This window comes from Budorcas taxicolor, chromosome 8 (assembly GCF_023091745.1).
Source record: "Budorcas taxicolor isolate Tak-1 chromosome 8, Takin1.1, whole genome shotgun sequence".
In the NCBI taxonomy this organism is placed as follows: domain Eukaryota; kingdom Metazoa; phylum Chordata; class Mammalia; order Artiodactyla; family Bovidae; genus Budorcas; species Budorcas taxicolor.
In genome coordinates, this window is record NC_068917.1 from 73,219,563 (window position 1) to 73,243,340 (window position 23,778).

Sequence of the window (23,778 nt, forward strand, 5' to 3'; positions counted from 1 at the left end):
GAGCTAACTTCCTAGAGAGCAGAAACCATTACTAGAAATGTCTGTGGAAGAAATGAATTCTCTGTTCCAGGCTCCAGCCCAAACAGTACTCAATAAATGTGTATGGATTGCTAAACTCTGAGACTGGACAGGAGAGAAGAGATTAACGCAAGAGCCTTAACACTTTAGACTCCAGCTAACAACTGCTTGGGGCTTCCCAAGTGGCTCAGTGGTAAAGAATCTGCCTGCAATGGAGGAGACCCGGGTTCGATCCCTGGATCAGGAAGATCCCCCGGAAAAGGAAATGAAATCCACTCTAGTATTCCTGCCTGGGAAATCCCACGGACAGAGGAGCCTGGTGGGCTATAGTCCATGGGGTTGCAAAGAGTTGGACATGGCTTAAAGATTAAACAACTGCTTAGTCTCCCTCTGGCCTAACTGATGTAAGGCCAGAAAGCTGTCTCTAGACATCTGGGGACCCACTTTCCTGAAGCCTGCACATTCATGGTGCACCAAGGCAGAGTGCAGAGATGGAAGAGCGAGGATTTCTTACATTCTTCCCTATACCACCCAGTTTTGCTGTGAGTCAAGCAGGGTATGAGGTGTTACTGAAGAATACCAGCCTGGATGTCCAGCTGAGCTCGCCCAGCAGTGTCTGTGAGCTCCTAGCTCCTTTTGTTGATCTGGGTGTCATCCGCTGAATTGTGAACCCCAGCTTTCCCCTCATCCTGGGTTCTGGACTGTCCATCCACTCACTATGCCTCCCCCACCTCCACCTTGGCCTTGCTTTTCCCCAACCTGAACCCTGTGACCACAGGCCTGGGGCAGGAGAAGGATGTGAGACAGAAGCCACGGCCAACCTCTCAGAACAATGTTATGGACTTTGGACCCACAATCAACTGCAGGTTGCCATTAGTTTTTGAGGATCACAGTAGAATAGACGAGGACAATGCAATCTGTTTTGCATGTTAGCACTGTTTCTGGAGACTTTTGTTTAGGCTTTATCGGCGTGGCACATGCTGTCAGTATTTCTGATCAGAGATTTCAGGCCTGAAATCAGGCCTGAATTTCAGGCCTTTCAGGGTCTGAAAGGGACTGATCTCGAGCTGCTCCATCCAGCGCAGTGGCTGCTGCCTCACTCAGCCCCTGGAATGTGGCCAGTCCAGACTGAGATGGGCTGCAACCGCAAAACGCATCCTGCATTTCAGAGAGTCAGTACCCCACCTGTGAACCATCGCATCAAGAGCATTTATATTGATCAAATGTTGAAATCATAATATTTTGGAAATATATATATTATTAAAGAAAATAGATTACTTAAAAGAATTTCACCTGTTCCTTTTTATTTGTTCTTTACATGGCTACTAGAAAATAACATTATATATGTGGCTTCAAAGAGTTGGACATGACCAAGTGACTAACACTTTCCGTTTTATGTCTATTGGATAGTGTGGGTCTGGAGTGTTAGAATTTTCTTTTGGCTGCACCACTTGGCATGCAGGATCTTAGGTCCCCAGCTAGGGATCGAACCTGGGCCCCCGACAGTGGAAGCACAAAGTCTTAACCACTGGACCACTAGGGATGTCTGGGAGAGTTGGAAATTCTTGACCAAGTGGTTGTTCAGCTGATCCTGCTTGTGCAACTGGAACTCATTCATTCATTCTTGATAAAGTGAATATCCCCAGAGCACTATAGGGCTTCCCAGGCTGCACTAGTGGTAAAGAACCTGCCTGCCAATGTGGGAGACAGAAGTGGGTTTGATTCCTGGGTGGGGAAGATACCCTGGAGGAGGGCATGGAAACCCATGCCCTAGTATTTTTGCCTGGAGAATCCCATGGACAGAGGAGCCTGGCGGGCTACAGTCCATAGGGTCACAAAGAGTTGGACACGACTGAAGCAACTTAGCACACACATACACAGCACACACAGAGTGCTATAAGCTGGGCATGGCGAGGTGGGGGAGGCGGGCGTGTAAACAGATAGCTGGAATCCAGATGTTTTCAGGGGATCTCAGAAAACAAAGCACAGTGCCTGACTCTGACCTAACATCCACGCTGGTGAGAACAGGAGGCTGGAGCCAGACAGAACGTAAGACACCCTGAACCCAGTCAAGAATCTGAGGCCCAGAAGGTTGCTCAAGGTCACCAAGCATGTAGGTGGCAGGGCCAGGACCAGGACTCAGATTGTCTAACCCTCAGCCCTTGCCCTTTCACCATCGTCGCTGTAGGTGTGGTCATTTGGTCCACAAGCCACAGCCTGAGCTGAGGACAGACCCTGTCTGCTCCTCTGTGAATTGACATCGAATGTGGACTTTTCCCTTCCTGCCTACCAGAGGTGATCTGTCCAGCGTGGCAGCAGGTGATAAATCACCCAATGGTTCTTTCAAGGACAGCACTGCAAATGCCAGCTGTCTCTTTCTCCAAGAGTTCCGTGGGCCCTTGGAAACGCTTGGCTGCTCCGGGCAGTGAAATAATTAGGTCAAACAGCACACACCCATGAACAGCGGAATGTTTATGTCATCCAGTGCTTGTCCACTCCTCGGAATGAGTGGTCTCTGTCCTGGGGGCTTGGCAGACCACAAACCAATGCACCAGCCAATGAGTACAATGGACCCCGGGGCTATTTGAGACCCAAGGAAGCCACAAGGAGCTCACCATGACAGGGGAGGAGGAGGAGTGTCATGTGGGGTCACTGCCAGCTGGCACCCAAAGTTCAAGTCCATCCAAGACCCTCAAACTTCAGTGGAAACACCCAGGGGGTGTTGGAGAACGGAGGTAAGAGATGCTCTGAAGGTAGCAGGATGAGACAAAGTGGGGACAAGGGAGAAACCTACACCTGAGAGTTAGAAAATGTAGGTTTCCATGCTTCTCTGCCACTAACCATGGGTGTGGCCTCAGACTTGCTCTCTGGAGCCTCAGATTTCTCATCTCTTGGACCAGATGACCTCTGAGCTCTTCTGCAGCAATGCCATCTATGATTCGAAGACTCTCTCGGATCCACTGGCTATTATTTCCTTCAGGCTGTGATCAATGACCTAACCACATTCCTCGCTGCAGGGCAACGGCCCTATGTCTGACAGCGTGGAAACATCCCCTCCCCACAGGACAGGACAGCCCACCCTTGCCGGCAGCGCACTCTCCTTTCTCCCCACCCTCTCGAAACCACAGCAGTCCCCGGACTGCAGCAGCCTGCTGGGGGGTCAGTGGCGAGAAGATTCCAGATGACTGGTCTCCTCTGCTCAACACAGTTCTCTGGGGAGAAGGCTGGACGCTCTCTGGGCTGCAGAGTCTGGAGTGAAGATTCCATTCTCTGCGGGGCAGGGGTTGACACCGAGCAATGGCCTTTACAGGGCTCGGGAGAGGAAGTTACTTACTGTGCTCTAGTGTCACGTTCACAACATTCCTCACAACAGGCTGACGGGCTTGAAAGCCTCCTATACTTTTGCTCCTTGCTCAGAAGAAAGACTTGTTTGGGACACTTAACAAAAACCAAGCCCCTTTTTTCCTTAGCAGCTCAAGACACTGGGAGAAGGGCAAACTGTTCCCAACCTCTGGTGGCAGGGAGGGAATGTTCATAGCACTACCCTAGCGGGGAAAGTAAGATTTGGAATTCTGTGCCTAGGGTGGTCCACAGCCTCATGAATTCTGAGTTCTTCTCCTGGAGAAAGGGCCTGGAAATTCCAGCTTTCTCAGTGGGGCCATGGGGAGCATTGGGTTAGGAGCTGGGAAACCTCTGTTAGAATATCCAGTGGTTGCTAATATGTTGTCTTATCTTGGTTGTTTACTTCCTTCTCCGGGCCTCAGCTTCCAAATCCATAAAATGGGGACAACATTCTCTAACACCCTTCCAGCTTGAACTACCTGGAGAGAAGTGTAGGACTGTCTAACAGAGCAGGGGTGCTGGATATGTGGGTGTGCGCTCTGTCGTGTCTGACTCTGCGATCCCATGGACTGTAGCTCACCAGGCTCCTCTGTCCATGGAATTGTCCAGGCAAGAATAACTGGAGTGGATTTCCATTTCCTACACCAGGGGATCTTCTCAACCCAGGGATAGAACCCGCGTCTCTGATGTCTCCTGCATTGGCAGGCGGGTTCTTTATCACTAGTGCCACCTGGGAAGCAGGTGCTGGAGGGAGGAGGCAAAGCCAGAAGGGACTGGAAAGGACAAAGCCAGCCCAGGCTGGGCTCCCACATGATGCTTTCTGTGAAGAGAGGCCAAGGAACACTCTCCCCATGCCTTACCTTGCCCCAGCCGGGAGCCTGTGATGGCCTCTTTGGCACTCCCGAAGCCCAGCTCTCTGCAGACCACGCTGGCAGACACCAGGTCCCACTTGTCGTCGCAGACGGTACCCCATTCTCCATTCTTGAGCACCTCCACGCGGCCCTCCCCGACGTTGGCACCACCTCTCAACCGCACCAGTGGTTGCTGAAGAGACACACCGTTTTGCTGAGCACAGCCTACTCCCCTCTCTTCATGATGCCCCCTGGCTCCCCTCTCCAAACCCAGGCACCAGACTAGGAGCTGACAGCGCTCCATCTGTGTGAGCGTCTGTGGAGGGGATGGAAAGCGTGCAGCTCTCTGTGTGTTCAGCTCTGTTGCATGCTGCCTTTGCAATCTTCGTCCTGGACCACTGGGCAGCCCCTCGGGGACTCTCATCAACCCCTCATCCCACTCCATACTTGTGCTAGGGCCTAACCACTAGTACTTCCCTCCACTCCTTCACTCCAGAACCTGAAGCTTCAGCACTATCCAAAGACACTCCTACCCACAAAGTCTGCAGATTCCAAATGGATCCTAATTCTATCAGACGTGTAACAGAGTGCTTGTCCAACCCTAGGGGAGATTCCGGGGCACTAAGGTGATCACACTGCAAGAATACTGCCCTGCAGGCCCATGAGAGGCAGGAGAAAGAAGACAGAGGGTGAGAGGGCGGGGCCTGACCAAGGCAGCAGCAAGGCAGCCAAGACTTGGAGTTCTGCCCAGACAAGGGGATGGGGAGCCTCCCACTGGTTAAGACCAACATCTGTCCTGCAGCTGGACTTCTGCCTGGTCACCACTCCTGCTTCTGCCACCCCTGACTCTACTCCAAGCCCAGACCAGGCCAGCCCTTCAGGAGATACAGCCCCACCAGATATTCAGAGAGAGTAGGTGGTTACAGTTTGTTGTTCAGTCACTAAGTGGTGTCCCTCTATTTTGTGACCCCATGGACTGCAGCATGCCAGGTTCCTCTGTCCATGGGATTTCCCAGCAAGAATACTGGAGTGGGTTGCCATTTCCTTCTCCAGGGGGTCTTCCCAAATCAAGGGTTGAACCCCCATCTTCTGTGTCTCCTGCATTAGCAGGTGGATTCTTTACCACCGTGCCACCTGGGAAGCCCCAGTTATAGTTTAATTGCCCCTAATTGCTCACCATCGGCCATGAAGCCTTAATAGTCTTATGGGGTTTATTTATAATTGCACAGGAGTAAGATCCACTCTTCACAAGCATAGTAATCCCACTGGATCATACCTTACAAGATAGGAGACAGGTCATTTGACTCCATCTGCCCACATACCCTGCTTTGCATCAGTTTCTGTGTGTGTGTGTGCATGCGCGCACGTTGGGGTGGGCAACTCAGAAGGCTGTGAGGCTCTGAACTATTGATTCTATTTGATTCAATACACAGGGAGTATGGGGTAACTGTGCAGCCCTTTTGCGTGTGTGGGATCAGACCAGAGTCACTGTTCTACTTTGGTCTCTGCAGTTCACAGCCCCGGACTCCATCCCACTCACTGACGGAGGTATCCCACTTTCATCCCACCCCTGAATGAGGCAGGCCTGGTTGGTGGTAGTGTCTTTCAAACATTAACATACACCAGTCACCTTGAGCTTCCCTTGTGGGGGAAGAATCTACCTGCAGTGCGGGAGACTGCAATGCATGAGATGCGGGTTCAGTCCTTGGGTTGGGAAGATCCCCTGGGGAAGGGAATGGTAACCCCCTCCAGTGTTCTTGCTTGGAGAATCCCATGGACAGAGGAGCCTGGCAGGCTACAGTCTACAGGGTTGAAAGTGTCGGACATGACTTAGCAACTAAAACCACCACCACCTCTAAGAAAACCATCACTGGTCACCTTGAAAGCCAAGACATTGAACAAGAGCCTGTGTCTCCATCTTCCGGTCAAGGTCAGCACCCCAATTTACTGACCTTGGGTAATGACCCTGGCACTAGAGGGAGAAGAAAAGAGGGACAGGGAGGGGCTGCAAAACTCCTCACTGGCTTCAGGAATCTTTATTCTAGCTTTAGCAGAACACGACAAATACAGCTGCTGGATCCAGCCAGATGGCTGTAGAATCATGACCTTTCCCTTCCCCCACTTCCCTTCCCAAGCTGCCTAGCCAGAATCCAGGGTCCCCTTCCCATGGAGTGGACCATCCTTGACTCAAGCTCGTGGGAGGCAGAGTTCCAAGCAACCTCACCCCATCTAGCAGTGGCCAGGCAGAGTCAGCTGGCCCTGGAGGAAAACAAAGAAGGGAAAATGTGATGTAAGCCTCGCTTGATCTTTTTTTAAAAATTGGTTTGGTATAACTTGATTCCTCTGCTTTCAACCACACAGTAAGAGGAATTCCAAAACAGTAGGACCTAGTATTCCGGATGACACATGAGGCAAGCTCAGAGGCTCAGGCTGAGACTGTGGAAAGGATGTGGCCATCAAATCATGTGGCTGGGGGCAGGGGAAGCGAGGGGCCGTGGGGGCCGCCACTGTCCAGGTGTGCCTGTGTGGCCTGCCTGCACACATGAGATGTGTGTGGGGCAGGGCTGAGGGTGGGGGAGGGCTGGTTGCTGGCCAGAAGTGTCTGGAAGACACCCCAAAGAGTTCCCACACCCTCTGGTCGATGCCTGGACTTGCTGCATTCACCTCATGCCTTTTATTTAAGGCTTATTCTTTTGTCCAAATACACCACCCCAGCCTTTCCAAATACAGCACCAAAAGCTGTTTATCTGGTTTCTGCATCAGTTTCCTGTTTCTACTGGATAAGTAGATAGAGGATCACTCCCCATCCACGAGCAGGTTGATAGATGTTGACAGAGAGGAGAGATTGGAGAGGGAGATGGCGTGAGGGACTTCCCAGGTGGCACTAGTGGTAAAGAACCTGCCTGCCAATGCAGGAGACACAAGAGACGTGGGTTCGATCCTCGGGTCAGGAAGATCCCCTGGAGGAGGGTATGACAACCCACTCTAGTATTCTTGCCTGGAGAATCCCATGAACAGAGGAGCTTGGCAGGCTATAGTCCATAGGGTGGTACAGAGTCAGACATGACTAAAGGGACTTAGCACAAACCCACGCATGGGGGAGAAATGGGGGAGGGGACAGCAGACGCAGAGTGGGGCTGCCTTGACTTGGGGAGGGGCTGTTACTATCCTCCCCCCAGTACCAATTCCCAAGTTTCATCTGGCACAGGGCATCATTCCTTAATAAATGATTAGCTCTCTTTCCCACACTATCCCTCTACTGTTCCCACCCACTGGCCTGGATTAGTAGTTTCCAGAACATGCATGTCACAGAGAACCTTTAGGGATATGTGCGAAAAGAGAGTGGGAAAAAGATGAGCCAACTAGTGATTTCCGAGGGAAGAGAGAATAGTTCGCTTGCTCTTCTTCAGGGAGGCTTCCCAGGTAGCTCAAATGGTAGTAAAGAATACCGCTGCAATGCAGGAGACCTGGGTTTGATCCCTGGGTTGGGAAGATCCCCTGGAGGAGGGCATGACAACCCACTCCAGTATTCTTGCCTGGAGAATTCCCACAGACAGAGGAGCCTGGTGGGCTACAGTCCATGGGGTCGCAAAGAGTCGGACAATACTGAGTGACTTAACATTTTCACTTTCTTTCACTTTTCTTCTTCAGAGGAGTCATCAAGCCTGCCTTGGCGGGAACAGCTCACCAGTCCTGAGGAATGCGTCAGCTGAGATGGGGATGATAATTCAGATGTGCATCCACACCTCTTTAATACACCTCCCCCCACATGCAGGTACTGATTCACAAACATACAGTGTGATAACAGGCACAGATGACACAGATGTGGTGAGGACATGTTTCCACTTACAGGAAGTCCCCTATGTATGGACCTTCAAGTTGTGAACCGTCAAAGGTATGAACTTGTGTTTGCATGCCCAGTTACATAAGTTAGTTCAAGTGTCCAGCGTCCGTTGTCACGTGGCTGCATCCTCTGCAGGTGCGCTTTTCTGTACCTTCCTATACAGCACTAGACACTAAACAGTAGTAGCTGTTGTTTAGTCGCTCAGTCGTATCCGACTCTTTGCGACCCCATAGACTGTAGTCCACCAGGCTCCTCTGTCCATGGCATTTCCCAGGCAAGAATACTGGAGTAGGTTGCCATTTCCTTCTCCAGGGGATCTTCCTGACCCAGGGATAGAACCCTTGTCTCCTGCAATGGCAGGTGGATTCTTTACAATTGAGCCACCAGGGAACCCCATAGAATATAGCAGTACGATATTTTTATTTCAAGCCTAGGATGTCCGGAAGCAAATGTAAAAGCAGTGGTACATAGCTGATTGTGTTAGTTGGGTACCTAGGCTAATTTTGCTGGACTTACGTACAAACTGGATTTTTAACTGACTCTTGGAACAAAAGTCATCCATATGTAGGGACTTACTGTACTAACTCTGAAAGCTTTTAAAAGTTGTTATTCTTTCTGATGCAGAATAAGTAAAACCTGTTTGAAAACCATTGTAGTTGATTTCTTGTGCTTTTGAGAGATGGATCACGTTTCCAATGGCTCTGAAAGTGAATGTTAGTCCCTCAGTTGTGTCTGACTCTTTGTGACCCCGTGGACTATAGCCTGCCAGGCTCCTCTGTCCATGGAATTCTCCAGGCAAGAATACTGGGGTGGATGGCCATTCCTTTCTCCAGGGGATCTTCCCAACTTAGGGATTGAACTCATGTCTCCTGCATTGCAGGCAGATTGCTTTCCCATCTGAGACACTGGGGAAGCCTGCCGAGGGCTCTAGGATGCTTGATTTCTCCGGGAATCGCCCAGGAGCCCCTAGTTCTCACCCCGACCCTTCGTGCCGGGCCACAGACAGCACACAGAACCTGTGAGGGTCAGGAGTGAGGCATAGCCCTCTTGTGGGTGTTTGTCTGCCACAGGGGGAACACTATTCTCAGAGTTGAGCACCAGTGCCAGAAGGACAGGTAGAGGTTCTAAGGATTGGGGGCAGGCTCCCAGCCGCTTGTCACACCCCAGCAGTGGCATCTATCAGTGAGGCTGGCCCTGACAAGTATCCTGCATCTTCCTGCCCTCTAGAAAAGTGGTCCGAGTTGCTGCTGGTTCTTTTGGCTGGGGGAGAGGGGGCTCCCTGTCTGATCCTTTAACCACCAGCCCACCCCTCCAGGTACCAAATCTGCCACCCCATCCTCACCTCTGGCTTATAGGCTTTCCGGAATCTTGATGGTCCATCAGGACTGAAGACCTGGCCAGGCACGCAGCTCACTACAGCCGGAAGCCCATTCTCACAGGTGACGTTCTTGACGGGGTCCAGCGACACCTGAGGGCCCAGCTTGCAGCTGGAGATGTGGGCCTCCGTGCCTGTGCAGTCCATGGAGTACGGCCAGTAGCGCTGCTTCTTGCGGGCAGCAAACATCCTGCGGAAGACGAGACAGGGCAGGTGACCAAGACATCATGGTGCCCAACCCTCCCTCTTTCACAGCTGGGCAACTGACCCCTGCCCAGGGCCAGTCACTGAGGTAGTGGAACCAGATAGACCTGGTCCCTGCTCCGGCAGTTCAGTCTTGCTCCAGACAGGGCTCTGCAGGGCATGTCTGCCAGCACTCACTGGTCATGCTGGGCAGTGGGGAGCCAGACCTGAAGGGCAGCCATGGCTTGCTGCCTCCAGGGAGCTCACATTCTAGGAGACAAGGGTCTAACTCAGTGTGTGTGCATGCCAAGTCGCTTCAGTCATGTCTGACTCTTCGACCCTATGGACCATGGCCCACCAGGCTTGTCTGTCCATAGGATTCTCCAGGAAAGAACACTGTAGTGGGTTGCCATGCCCTCCTCCAGGGGATCTTCCCAACCCAGGGACTGAACCCAAGTCTCATATCTCCTGCGTTGGCAGGCAGGTTCTCTACCAATAGTGCCACCTGGGAAGCCCCTAACTCAGTGTAGTGACATATGATACTAATGCCTATAGATGCAAAGTTTAAAAAGGGATCTTGGAGAGACGAATACAATGTGATATCCCTCAGCCAAAAAAAAAAAAAAGAAATAATGCCATTTGCAGCAACATGGATGGACCTGGAGATGATTATACTAAGTGAAGTAAGTCAGACAGAAAAAGACAAATATCATAGGATATCACTTATGTGTGGAATCTAAAACAAATATTACGAAATATATACAAAACACAGACAGACTCAACAGACATAGGAAACAAACTTGTGGCTGCCAAAGCAGCGAAGGGGGGAAGCCGCCCTGTCCTCTCTCCTGTCCTGGGTCTTTGAAGTCTGTGTACTCATGGGTGATTGGCAGAATCCAGTGAGACGCACTGCTGCTGGACTGCCCAGAGGAGGGGCTGCCCAGGGCAGGCTGGCTCCAGAGGAACAGAAGTGGAGTCCTGTCCCTATTGGTCTAGCAGGCCTGGAGCTTTCTGCTTTGCCTCAGAGTGAATAGGATGTGAACAGAGAGGAAGGGTAGACCTGACAGATGCCACTGATATCTCTCCTTACCAAAAGCTGCAACTGGTAGTAATTCTATTCTATGCATGCAACGGCACAGAATCCTTGAAAGGAAAAGGACTGTCTTGGAAAGCTCAGGGTTTGTGCTCAACATAGCTAGAGCCAGAGCATGGAACTACACAGGAAGACTGTTAATAATCCCAAGAGCCAGAGCTTCCCTGGTGGCACAGTCGATGGGAGTCCACCTGCCAATGCAGGGGACACAAGTTCGATCCCCGATCTGGGAGGATTCAACATGTTACGGAGCACCTAACCCCACGCACCATCACTACTGAGCCTGTGCTCTAGAGCCTGGGAGCTGCAACTACAGAGCCCACGCAGCCTAGAGCCTGTACTTTACAACAAGAGAAGCCACTGCAATAAGAAACTTTCGCACCGCAACAGAGCCGCCCCCGCTCGCCGCAACTAGAGAAAGCCTGTGCAAAGCAATGAAGACCACGTGTAGCCAAAATAAATAAGAAGTAAGAAAGAGTTCCAAGAGCCATTGGCCCTCCCCATTCCCTGGAAGGCCCCTGCACTTGGAAACACAGCCTCCAGTTTGTTTCCCATGACACACATGGGACAGAACACACTTGAGGTGGCAGGTAGGATATTATAGCTTGTTACGACACTCCCACAGTCGGGCAAGCAAACACACCCAGGGGACATCAGGCGCACAGGGAGTGGTCAGGTCTCACTGGATCGGAACATCTAGCTCCCAGTTTTCAGTGACCACCAGGCTCTCCCAGGAACAGATGCACTGAGCTCTCAACACAGAGTGAGGCTCCCTCAGCAGACAGAACTGCTTTTCCTTCCCCAGAGAGCCCCTCTGTCCTCTGACATCAGATCACAGGAATGTAATCCTCCACAGGCCTCCACCAGGACAGCCCACCCCGCCCCAATGAGTCACTCTCACAGGCCACCCCTCCCCCACGCCGGGATGCAGACATGGGGATGCAGACAGGAGGCAGTGGGGAGGATGTATGGGCTTCCTAGGGGGCTCTGGTGGTAAAGAACCTGCCTGCCAATGGAGGAGACATTAGAGACGTGGGTTCTCTCCCTGGGTTGCGAAGATCCCCTGGAGAAGAGCATGGCAACCCACTCCAGTTTTCTTGCCTGGAGAACCCCATGGACAGAGGAGCCTGGTGGGCTGCAGTCCATGGGGTCGCAAAGAGTCAGACAAGACTGAAGTGCCTTAGTGTGCACAAGCACACATGGACAACCCACTCTAGGCCTGATGGTGGGTGACTGGAGTTACAGGACAGCCACTGGCCAAGTGGGAAGCTTGCTTGAGAAAGAGGTATCTAGGCTGATGGCTGGGTAACATTGAGCTGAACTGATTCAACTGAAAATGAAAAGTCCTCCTTGCTCTCCTCCAGCCAAGGAGCAAACCAGACTTGGTAGGGATTCTGCCAGCTCTGTGAGACTGTCTACTTCAATTATGCATTCTGGAACTAGGGAAATAACCACAGTGTGGGTTCCAGGACCCACTGAGCCCACTGTGATATGGACCTGCACCAAAACTCCACTGATCACCTGACATCCATACTGACTGTGGGCCACAAGGATGTTTGGGTCCCTGGAATCAGGGTCCGTTCAGAGTCCATGTCCAGTGGTTCCTGAAAGTTCTGATCATTTCCTTTTCTCCAGTGTACAATACAATGACCTTGGGTAAAAGATCATAGGTCCCTTTGGGTAAATGACTAATAGTGTACACTCTGGCAGTGTGCCACAGTTCTTCTTCAAGGAGACCTGGCCTCCTCTTCATTCAAGGACTTATAGGTCTGTAAACTTTCTCAACTCTGGACATTGAGGGGCTGGACCTGTTTTTATGATTCAGATCAGATTTTTGTTCTCTTAACCTAGAACTTTTCTGCTTTTACAGATTGAGTAAGAATCAGAGAGGCTTCCTATTTCACTTCTGGGAACACCATGAGACAGCCAGCTAGATCAACTGGTCAACCCCACAAGTCTGCAGGGGCCAGTCTGTTCTGATTGCTGCTTTGACTTTGTTGGCCACTCAGTAGCCACGCCCATCTTGCCTTTGGCCTTGGGTGCTGTCACCTGGTCCCTGCCACCCGGGATCTAATTACCCCCACTGCATTTAGGTTCCCTGACCTGCAGTGACTGCAGCCCCCACCCTGAGGTCTGGCTTACAAAGAGTTCTCAGGGAACTCTTAAGAACGAACCAGGGAGGGGGGGATTCCTTGGAGGTCCAGTGGTTAAGAATCCTCCTTGCAATGCAGGGGACACAGTTTGATCCCTGGTCAGGGAACCTAAGACCCCATAAGCTGTGGAGCAACTGAGCCTTCAAGCACTGGAGAACGTGTGCCACAACTAGAGAGCTTGTGCACCGTAATGAAAGGTCTCACATGCCACAGCCAAGACGGATGACGACAAATAAATAAATAAATATTAAGGTAAATAAATAAAAGAGCCAGAGAGGGAGTCAGGGCTCCCCTTACAGATTTATTCCTCTCTGTCATGGTGAAACATCTGCCTTTTGGACCCGCCCAGGGTCTTAGATGACAAATCCATGGCAACATTCTAGTCTCCCCAAGGTTCTGAACCCCTTTCTCTACATGAAACCAAGGGGATCCAGCATTTCTAATTTGGTCTGGTGGGCCTCCTTTTGGTCCCTGTTTCAGCCAGCTAACCAAAGCCTTAGAGTCCTAACTCCTGAGATGCAACATGAGAGGCAGTCTCTATTCAGTAATCTTGTATCAATAAATCAATAACAATAATGGGATCTTGCTTTAAGAAAAGGAAAATGACTACACAATATTCCTGGTCTGGGAGATGGGGCCCTGTGGCTTCAGTTTGATCAATTTCCAGGTACATGTACCACTTCCCAGTTCGTAAGAGGATCATGTGGAGCCCAGCTGCCAAAACGGACCTGAGGTCGGAGATCCCGATCTCCCTTCAGAAGCCAGAAGATGACTCTGCTCCACCCACAGTTGAGGAAGCCCTCTGAACAAGCCACATGTTGCCTGGCCTCAAGCACCCCGTCCTGCTGCAGAGCAGGACTGATGGCAGCCTTCCTGCTCCCAGGACTGGGCAAAGACCTGTGCCAGGCTGGGGACTCCGGTGGGGCCAGCAGGTAGGAAGCCTGTCAGGGGAAGGGATCTACTTTTCTTGGCTCCAATTGGAAGGAAAGGCTGAGAAAGGTGTCTCCAGGGAAGGAGCCAGCCAGCCAGTGGGAATTCTGTAAACTGTTTAGAGAACGGGACCACCCTGCCTGCCCCCATCCCACCCTGTGCAAACAGGAAGATCTGGGGCATGTCTGGGGTGGCTGGGGGGAGGAATCAGCACCAGGCAGCTCAGCTGCCAGCACTCACCCTCATGGGGGACCAGAGGCTCTGATCGAAGGAGCCAGGCTGAGCCCAGGAAGGAAAGAAGCCTGCACTGACCCCAGGGATTGGGAGGAAGAGTTGGGGAAGGGACCCCTGTTTCCTGGCTGGAAGCCACCTCTCTCCTTGGCTTGAAAGGGAAGAGGTAGTAAGTCTGCACTCTTGAAGAGGGTGGACCCTGCTGCTGGAGACCCGGGTTTGGATCCTGAATCTGCCACTTCCTAGTTTTATCACCTCTCTCTGACTTCATTCCTTCAGCTGTAACATAAACCTCTTTCTAGAATTGTGGAGCTTAAGCGGCTAAGAGGGCTTCCTTGGTGGCTCAGATCGTAAAGAATCCACCTGCAATGCATAAGACCCAGGTTCGATCCCTGAGTCAGGAAGATCCCCTAGAGAAAGGAACAGCTACCCACTCCAGTATTCTTGCCATTGGGTCACAAAGACTCGGACACGACTGAGCGACTAACACTTCAGAGACTAAGAACAGAGCCACCTGGCATGTAGTCAGCGCTCAGTAAAGCAGATTCTTATCCTTATTAGAGGAGATAAGAAGACCCCATGACCAGTCAATACAACAGCCTGTCATGGACTGAAAACCCTTCACCGGACACCTCTCTGGGCAAATTACTTTAAGTCTCCTTGTCATCTACCCTTTCCCTGCCTGGGCAGATATTACCTTTGGAAACTATAACAGCATCACAAGATTTACTCAGGATGAGTGTAACTGAATCCGCTAGATCTGTTTCTCATTTTCCTAACAGTTGCAGATTTCTCATAATAATCACTTCAAGGGGGCAGAGGACAGAGGTGGCCCCAGCCACTGCATTCTATGTCTGCAGCTCCATTGCTGCGCCGCAGATAGGTTCATCAGCACTATCTTTCTATGCTATGCTAAGTCACTTCAGTCGTGTCCGACTCTGTGCGACCCCATAGACGACAGCCCACCAGGCTCCTCCATGCCTGGGATTCTCCAGGCAAGAACACTGGAGTGGGTTGCCATTTCCTTCTCCAATGCATAAAAGTGAAAGTGAAGTCGCTCAGTCTTGTCCAACTCTTAGCGACCCCATGGACTGCAGTCTACCAGGCTCCTCCGTCCATGGGATTTTCCAGGCAAGAGTACTGGAGTGGGGTGCCATTGCATCTTTCTAGATTGCATTATATATGGGTGAATATTCGATACGGCAAAGCAGGCTTCCCTGGTGGCTCAGTGGTAAAGAATCTGGTTGCAATGCGGGAGACACAGGTTTGATCCCTGGGTCAGAAGATCCTCTGGAGGAGGGCATGGCAACCCACTCCAGTATTCTTGCCTGGAGAATCCTATGAACAGAGGAGCCTGGCAAGCTACAGCCTGTAGGGTCGCAAAGAGTCTACTGAGCACACACACATGCACACTGAGCTACTGCAAAGCTGCCTTAGGACAAGGTGGGGCCAGAGTCCCACCACTCAGAGTCCCTGCCCAGACTCCTTACTTGTACACTTTGGTGTTGTAGGTCTTCTCCCCAGGGAAGCCGAACATGCCGCAGACCACGCGGGAGTTCTTAGCCGTCCAGTGCTTGTCACAGATCTGCTTCCACATCTTGCCCTCCTTTACCTCCACGTAGCCCTCTGTCACTGGGGTACGCTTGCGGAAGGCGGAGAGGATGGCTCTGATCCGGATGTCCTCCACTTGGATATTCATGTTCTGGGAGGGGAGGGGGTGGAAGGAGATGGGTGATCTTCCTGGTCTGGCCCTGGGGAGGTGATGGCAGACTGGGCTTATCCTGAGAGTCTGCCTGCCTCTCCCCTCAGGCTCTTGGGGGGCTGTGGGTGCTCCCCAAGAGCACACAGCACATGCAGTGGGGCTGCAGGAACCAGAAGAGAAGGAGCAGGGTGACCCAGGCAATCAGAGACTTAGGGGACCCCAGCGCTCCTCCTCTGTCCTATCAAAAACACCAGAGGGCAGCAGCCTCCTCATGCAGCGGTCTCAAAGAGCAGAGGAGAGAATCATGTTCCTTGAATGCTGTATTCTAGAGGCAAAATCATTTGGATGCTTGTATTTTACTCCAAAGCATCTGTTTGCAGGCCTGGGAGTGAGTGTGTGTGCCTTCCCAGCAATCTTCCTGTAAAACTGAAATTTTGGGCAGATGAGCCCCAGATACCCTGAGCTGGTGGGGCCATGTTGCACACTGCCTCATGTACTCCCCTCATGTCAGCAGTCTTCAGGGTGAAAAGCCAGAAGAGAAGGGGGAGGGTTTGGAGAGAAGGGGGAGGGTTTGGAGAGAAGGGGGAGGGAAGGAGGTATGTGCCTGGACGCAGGCCAGCCAAGTAGGAGGGGCAAGCCTGGGGCCCAGGAGGTAGGGATGCACATAGTCATGCAACTATGTAAGGAGAAGAAAGGAAAGATTCTGAATGTCTTGAGGCCCTTGTCTTGAAAGCCCCTGTTCACCCCTTTCCTCTTCCCATTTCTGTGGCAATGAGCCAAAAGGCAGGAGACTGCTAGGAGGCTATGGAGAAGGCTGGGGGTTGAAGGTGGGCTCCTCTCCCAGCCCCTGACACTGGGCTGCTCTGTCCCTGCCCCTAGCCCATACTTAAGCCCCCAGGGATTTGGTCAGACAAGGGGGCCTCAAGAGGCCAAGCTGGATGGAGGAACAGAGGCCTACCTGGAATTTTCCAGGATGTTATCTTTTATGTTTTTCCAAGGTTCTCACAAATCTGCCCCAAACACTAAGGACGCTCCAGAATCTCTCACTTCCAGCCCGTCTTCTTTCTGCCCCTGCCCAATAGGGCCACCACCAGCTCTCACAAGGCTCCCCAGCTGAGTCCCTGCCTCCCTGCTCTCCTCCATCCGTCTGGCACAGGGCCAGCCCCCAGAGGACTCCTTCTAAACCACAACTAACCTTGTCCCTTGGCTGACCACACCTATACCTCAGCCCCAAATCTATAGCCAGCTAGGATGATGCTGGGAAAGATTGAAGGTGGAGAAGAAGGGGACAACAGAGGATGAGATGGTTGGATGGTTATCACTGACTCAATGAACATGAGTTTGAACAAGATCCGGGAGAGAGCGAATGACAGGGAAGCCTGGCATGCTGCAGCCTATGGGGTCGCAAAGAGTCAGACACAACTGAGCGACTGAATAACAACAATAATAGGACAATAACAAGTACCGCTACTTTCTGGGCATTTTCTCACTTAATCCTCAAACAGTAGAGGTCTTTATAGTTAGTATCATCTCCATTTTCCAGGTAAGAATACTGGGTGACTCCAGTGATCTCCCAGGACCACAGAGAGGCAGAGAGCACCTGAGATTTGGTGGGACTGGGCAGGGGCACTGGCAGAGAGGAAGCCAACGACCTGGATGCCCACACCCCCGTCCAGCCAGGATGCAAATGAACTGGGAGTTTGAACAGAACCATTATTTGGGTGCCCAGGGATTCAGGTCTTCTTGCCACCGGCTTCAGGGTGCAAAGCCAGGCCCCATTTCCCCAGTCCTGCGAGGTGGTGGAAAGTATGTTGGCCGGGGTGGTGGTAGAGGGGGTGGCATCTAGCTCTGGTTCCTTTCCCTGCAGAGCGGAAGGAAAGCCGCCAGTGGCAGGATTATGTTTGCCAGCCTGGATCCTTGGATCTGTTACAGCTCCCAGTCAGGCCACAGGGCTCTCGCCACCAAGACACATGGATAGGAGTGAGCAAGAAAGGGCTGGATGTCTAGACCGGCTCATGGGCCAGCCCCCTTCTCTGACTTACCACCTCGGTAGGCCAGGCTGGAATTCCAGCATATAAGGAATGTGTGAGGCCCAGAAGGAAAGTTACCCACTGTGGCACTGGACCTGAGAGCTGCATGGGGCAGGCAGGCTGGGCAGACTTGATTAAATTCACAGATCCTCCCCTTCCTCCCGTCCCCCTCCTCCCCTCCCCTGCCCCTTTCCCCCGTCTCAGCCTATCAAGCATCAGCTCAGCTGAGATACAGAGTGTGAACCCAGAGCGAGGAAGGCCAGGGTAGGGGAGCTCAACAGACCCTTGTCTTTAGGCAGGGCCATGTCCCCTCAGCAGAATAATGACTGATGGGCAAGCTAGGTAGGGTCCCAGATGCAGGAAATGAGGCTCAGAGGAGAGAAAGTGCTAGAACTGCCGTCACTGTTCTTGTGTTCCCATTGACCCACTGCATGTGTGTGTGTGGGCACTAGAGTGTATGTCTGGCGTCACGAATATGTCTCTCTGGGTGTGTGTCTCTGCACGTGTTTGTGCGCCCACGTATGTGTCTCTCGGGGAGCTCGCGGCTCCTGTGTGTCCGTGTGCAGGCGGATGTGCACATGTCTATGTGTTGTGTGGAGTGTGGGTCTGTGTGTGCGGTAGAGGAAGATGCAGAGGGCTTCCTTGCAAAGCCCCGGGAGAGCAGTCAGGCAAGTTCCTTCTCCTTTTCTCTCTCCACAGAACTAATTTCTTCCCACCATCTTGGGCTCAAATCCACCTCAGCCAGTCATTCATTCATCCCATAAAACACAGTCTCTCCCTCCAAGGACCCTGCCAGCCTCCTCCCTACTGCCCAACCCTGGGGCCCTGGTTCTTCTCCAAATCATAACGATTATGTGGGCCCTCATTCATCAAATGCCAGCCAATTCATTACGTGTCAGGCTCTGCACTCAGAACTTTGCGTCCATCCCCTTCCTCAGTTCCCATAACAACCAGTGAGAGGGCTAACGGTATACCCTGACTACAGGCGAAAAGCAAGAAAACTTGGCGAGGTTGGCATCTTCCCCAAGTTCACACAGCCAGTAAGTAGATAAACAAGGGTGAAGACTGAGTTTTGACTCCAAGTCCCTGCCCAGGCTCGCCACAATGGGCCTCTGGTCTTCACCCTTCTGCCTTCATCCCATCCCTTGCCAGCTACTGAGAGGACACACCTGCGCCTGGGACTCAGCCTTCTGAGGCATCCTTTGGGGGTCCGCCCAATAAAAGCCCACATTTGAAGTCCACCCTGCGCCCCGCCCAGAGAAGCTATGAGTCAGGCCGGAGTGTACGTGAGAAGAGAAGGCTGCCTCCCAGCTGCTCTTGGACTCAGGCCAGGGGGCAGCAGGGAAACCCTCAGTGGCATGCAGTCAGGGCTCACTGCTGGCTAACGAGCTCACAGGGGCTGTTCAGAGAGTTCTGTGTAGGAAAACACACGTACACACACAACGGCCCTCCTGACCTCACCGCCTTGGAATCCTTTCCATAACCGCAAGCCGTAGAATTCTTTTTTCCCCTAGAAGTTCAACTTCAAAAGAGCAGTGAAGATTTGAAACACTAAAACCTATACACATTTTTCTTTTCTAACAGATGTCTCTTTTAACAGATGTCTCTTTAGACTTGCATGTTTCACATTTGGCCCAAGAGCCCAGAAGCCGTCAATATATCTGACCTCTTTTAAAACTCGAAAGTCTGAAGGCTAGCCCTCCGGCCAGAGACCGGAGTTCACCAAACTCTCCAAAAGGCTTCCCTCCAAGGAATTCACAGAACCTTCTGGACTTGTCCTACTCAAAACTCAGCACATCTCCAGGGAGGGTCTGAGCCCTGGGAGTGACTATCACTGGCTTCCAAAGGGGAAAATCAGGGTGCCCTGAGGCCATAACCTGTCCTGCTGTACCTAGCTGGGTGGTGGAAAGAAGGGCTGGTGAATGATCACCAGGGCTGGTCTCCCAGTCTTGTGCTTGAATGACATTTCACATTTGCAGCATCTGTGAATGACTTGCAGATTCCACAGTGTGATAGTCTGGGGCTATTGCCAAGGAGGAAAAATCACCAGTTTTGAAAGTCTAGTTGGGGATTGCATCAGGGAAAGATTCAGGGGGAGGCAAGGCAAGCAACCCTCTAAGGACGCGCTTCACTGCTGAGAGTCGGCACTCGGCTCATCGCCTCCTGTGGAGGGCCTGATTCCAAGCGCCAGATCTTAGTCCAATCCTTCCCCTCCCTCCCTCTAGAAGTTGTCATTTAATTATGCAATTAATTACTTGATGTATCAGACCAAGCCTTCCCACCTGAGAAGTGGTGTCAGGTGGGAGGATGGAGAGGTAGTGGTCCACCAGCATCCCACCAGGACAGACGACTGGTTCATTCTGCATAAGGGCTGCTCCCTTCCCTCTACAGCTAACAGGTTCCTGCATCTTGCTCTCAAAGCCCTTTATTTATTTGGCTATTTTCTAAATTACTTTTTTATTTAATTTTTGGCTGTGCTGGTTTTCACTGCTGCATGGGCGTTTCTCTAGTTGCCGTGAGTGGGGCTACTCTGTAGTTAGGGTGTTCGGGCTTCTCACTGCAGTGGCTTCTCTTGTTAAGGAGCATGGGCTCTAGAGAGTGGGGTTTCAGTTGCTGCAGCAGGTGGGCTCAGTAGTTGTGGCTCCTGGGCTCTAGAGCACAGGCTCAATAGTTGTGGTGAATGGGCTTAGTTGCTCTGTGGCATGTGGGATCTTCCCAGACCAGGGATCAAACCCGTGTCTCCTGCACTGGCAGGCAGATTCTTTACCACTGAGCCACCAGGGAAGCCCTATTCGGCTATTGTTAAAAAATGGGCTTCCAGATAGAGATCCATTTTCCCAGGTGCCACCTTGGCAACTTCGTCAGCACCTCACACTAAACGCACCCAGGATGCCCTTGGTCTTCCCTTTCTCACTGAGTGAGGCAATGCCCTCCCAGTTTGCAGCCTGCAAGCCTCTTGCTCCCTCTCTCTTCCTTGCTCCTGTGGCTCGTTCTGTCCCAGCCATGCTTTTCCTACCCTTCCATCTCCTTCCCATTTCTGTTGTCCAGGCAGGTGTGCAGTGAGAATTGTGGAAGTAAGAGAAGAACATCACAATTCTGTTTCTTTGGGGCAGATGAATGACTGACCCAGTCCTTCTCACAGGTGGCTGGGATATCCATCCAGCTGACTACTGTGCACTTGTGCGTTTAGCTCAAAATCTTCCCGTGGCTCCCCGAGGTCTTATACTCCAGGTCAAGAGCCTTCCTGATCAGACCCACCTCATCCCCTCCCTGTTCTTTCTCCAGCCTTGAGCATCCCTTGTTGCCAGGCTGGCGCCACTCTTTTAATGCCAGTATCAAGCTACTTCCTGCAATCCTTTTTTGCTTTCTCTCTACCAGTAAGCATCCTCCTGACCCTTAGAAATAATCTCACTCATTCAGTCATTTGAAGAACACCAGCTGAAGGATACCAGTCCCAGGAACTGTGTGAGGATGACATTAGTCAAGCAGATCAGCAAGTCACTTGTTGTCCCTCATGGCAGAGGGGGAAAGCTAGCTAGGATCCTCTCTTCCATGAGGCACCTCCTCCCTCAAATATCTCATCCACACAGATTTGACTTCTTTATTCTCTAGCATTTGCTTTCTGAGTCCCTCAGTTTATCCTTGGCTTATATTGACTATCTTGTAGTATTGATGTTTCCACGAGTTTTGCCACCTCAGACTTTGAGTCGCTCAAGGACAGACTTGTTTTTTATTCATTCCTGTATTCCGCATGGCAACTAGCACCAGACACAACACATAGTGGGTCCTCACATATTTTTGTAATAAACTACTAATAATAATCATTTTAAAAAATCCAATCACAGGAATTCAGCTTAACTAGAAATGCTGAGTTCTCAAGCCAGAAGTGTAATAAAGACCCTCTTTATTCTTTGTTTAATGCAAAACAAACATCGAGGCTTGCCTCTGTTCATAGCATAAGCACTTCTTGTGTGACTTACCAATGGACAAGGAGATAGCTGCACTTTTATCCATGCGATCTCTTGCCATCCGAGCTATTTAACACCCTCCCCTCTTCCCCCTAGAAATCTGAGGCTAATAGATAGTTATTGAATGGAATTAAAAGCTGATCTGACCATCAGCACGTGTTCAGTCAGTTTATCCAAATGGGTAACATCTGTAAACAGCGTGAGACATGTTGTACTGGAAGAGGCTGGCTACACTGTAATTATCCCTGTTTGATGATCAAATCTGAAATTCACAGCCTAAGAAGTTCCTGGGAACATTTTTGAGCCAGTGATTCCAACTGGGCCAGATGGATGAAAGGGAAGAGGGAAGGCAGTGTGGTGATTTCTGTTGCTCAGCTCTGTGTGATGGAGACCTGCCTGGGTGGAGGGGGTCGGGATGGGAGTGGCACCAGAGCTGAGGTCATGCCGAACCACCGGAGGAGAAAGCTGGCAGTCTGGGCTGTTCTCCTCTAAATCAAGAGCTTTGCAACGTTGCTGGAGAATCAAATGCTCTGTTTCATTTTCCAACCTGAAAGCAGTGGAGCAAGTAACAGAGGTTGCTTCCTTGGAGACCAGGCAAGGGCTGCTGACCACAGGAAGCTGGCACGACCCTTGTGCCTGCAATGGTCCCTCTGAGCCAGCGGGAGTGCTGAGGCCACAGATCAAGTAAGTCTGTGGACCTGGCCAAACCGCCCAGCATGCTCCCAGGTGGGGTACCTGATGCCTCTCCTCCTAGCAATCATCACCATGGTGGCAAAGTAATGACTTCACTGTTTGCATGTGTTAGTCGCTCAGTTGTGTCTGACTCTGTGTGACCCCATGGACTATAGCCCACCAGGCTCCTCTGTCCATGGGATTCTCCAGGCAAAAATACTGGAGTGGGTAGTTATTCCCTTCTCCAGGGGATCTTCCTAACCCAGGGATCGAACCCTGGTCTTCTGCAGTGCAGGTGGATTCTTTACCATTTGAACCACCAGGGAAGCCTGTTTCTCCTCTACTGGACAGCAAACTTCCGGACGGTGAGACTGTCCTTGAATACCATTAGTGATTCCCAGTACCCAGCATAGAATCTGGTGCTCAATTAAAATGTACTGAATGAATGAATGAACAGACAGCCTCCAGCTGCCTTAGCAAGAGCCGCATGGAGATGGGTAGGGGCAGTCATTGTCACTGACCCCTCTGGCGTGGCCAACTCTAATGGGCCACCTGGTCTCTTTGCCACCACCCTTTACCCTAGTCATATCAGAAGCCCCACCCTACAGAAAAGACCTTCCCAGCCAGGGCAGAGAGAGGCTTTCTCGAGCCCACCTCAAGCCCCTACTGCTTCCATAGAGAATCCGTCCCACAAATCTCTCCCCATGAACCTCTCCCTTTTGAAACAGCTGCACAATTTACCATCCCATCCACACTGTTCAAAGTTGGAGTACAGGACTTCCCTGGTGGTCCAGTGGTTAAGAGTCCGGGGACACCAGTCCAATCCCTGGTCCAGGAAGATCTCACATGCCATGGGGCCTCTAAGCCCCTGTGCCACAAGTGCTGAATCCGAGCTCTAGGGCCTCAATTAGTGAAGCCCAAGCCCCTGGAGCCTGTGCTCTACAACAAGAGAAATCCCCGCAATGAGAAGCCTACGCACCACAAAGGGAGAACAGGCCCCTCCTTGCCTCAACTAGAAAAAGCCCCCTCAGAGCAGCAAAGACTCAGAGCAGCCAAAAATTAATTAATTTAAAAAGTTTTACAGTTGGAGTACATATTACCATTCATTTATTTCATCTAAAACCAATTATAAGGCTACTTAGTCACCGATTTCATCTAATGAGTAAGTAAAACATTACCTATTTCTTTCAGCTTACAAGCAGTTATAATGGCGTTTATGATTTTCAAACGGTTGTGGGTACAGCACAGTGGTCAGGAGTCAGGGTTCCCAAATCTGCCAGGATGTGTCCAGTTTCAAATAGTCTGTTCTGTTAGCTGCATAAATGCCTTTTTACTTCTTGGATGTGGTGAAAAATAGGTCACCCTCGAACTCCTCTTGTGCCCCTT

General features: G+C 51.4%; 1 protein-coding gene across 1 annotated transcript in view; it reads right to left on the reverse strand.

Moving 5' to 3' along the window:
* The window catches only part of LOXL2 (lysyl oxidase like 2), a 114,536-nt gene that overhangs the window by 36,854 nt on the left and 53,904 nt on the right, over positions 1-23,778 (reverse strand). Inside the window, exons 4-6 of the mRNA XM_052644744.1 lie at positions 15,511-15,722; positions 9,398-9,620; positions 4,221-4,404 (exon numbers count right to left, since the gene is read on the reverse strand). Coding sequence (XP_052500704.1) covers positions 4,221-4,404; positions 9,398-9,620; positions 15,511-15,722 — 619 coding nt within the window. The remainder of the gene's footprint in view (positions 1-4,220; positions 4,405-9,397; positions 9,621-15,510; positions 15,723-23,778) is intronic.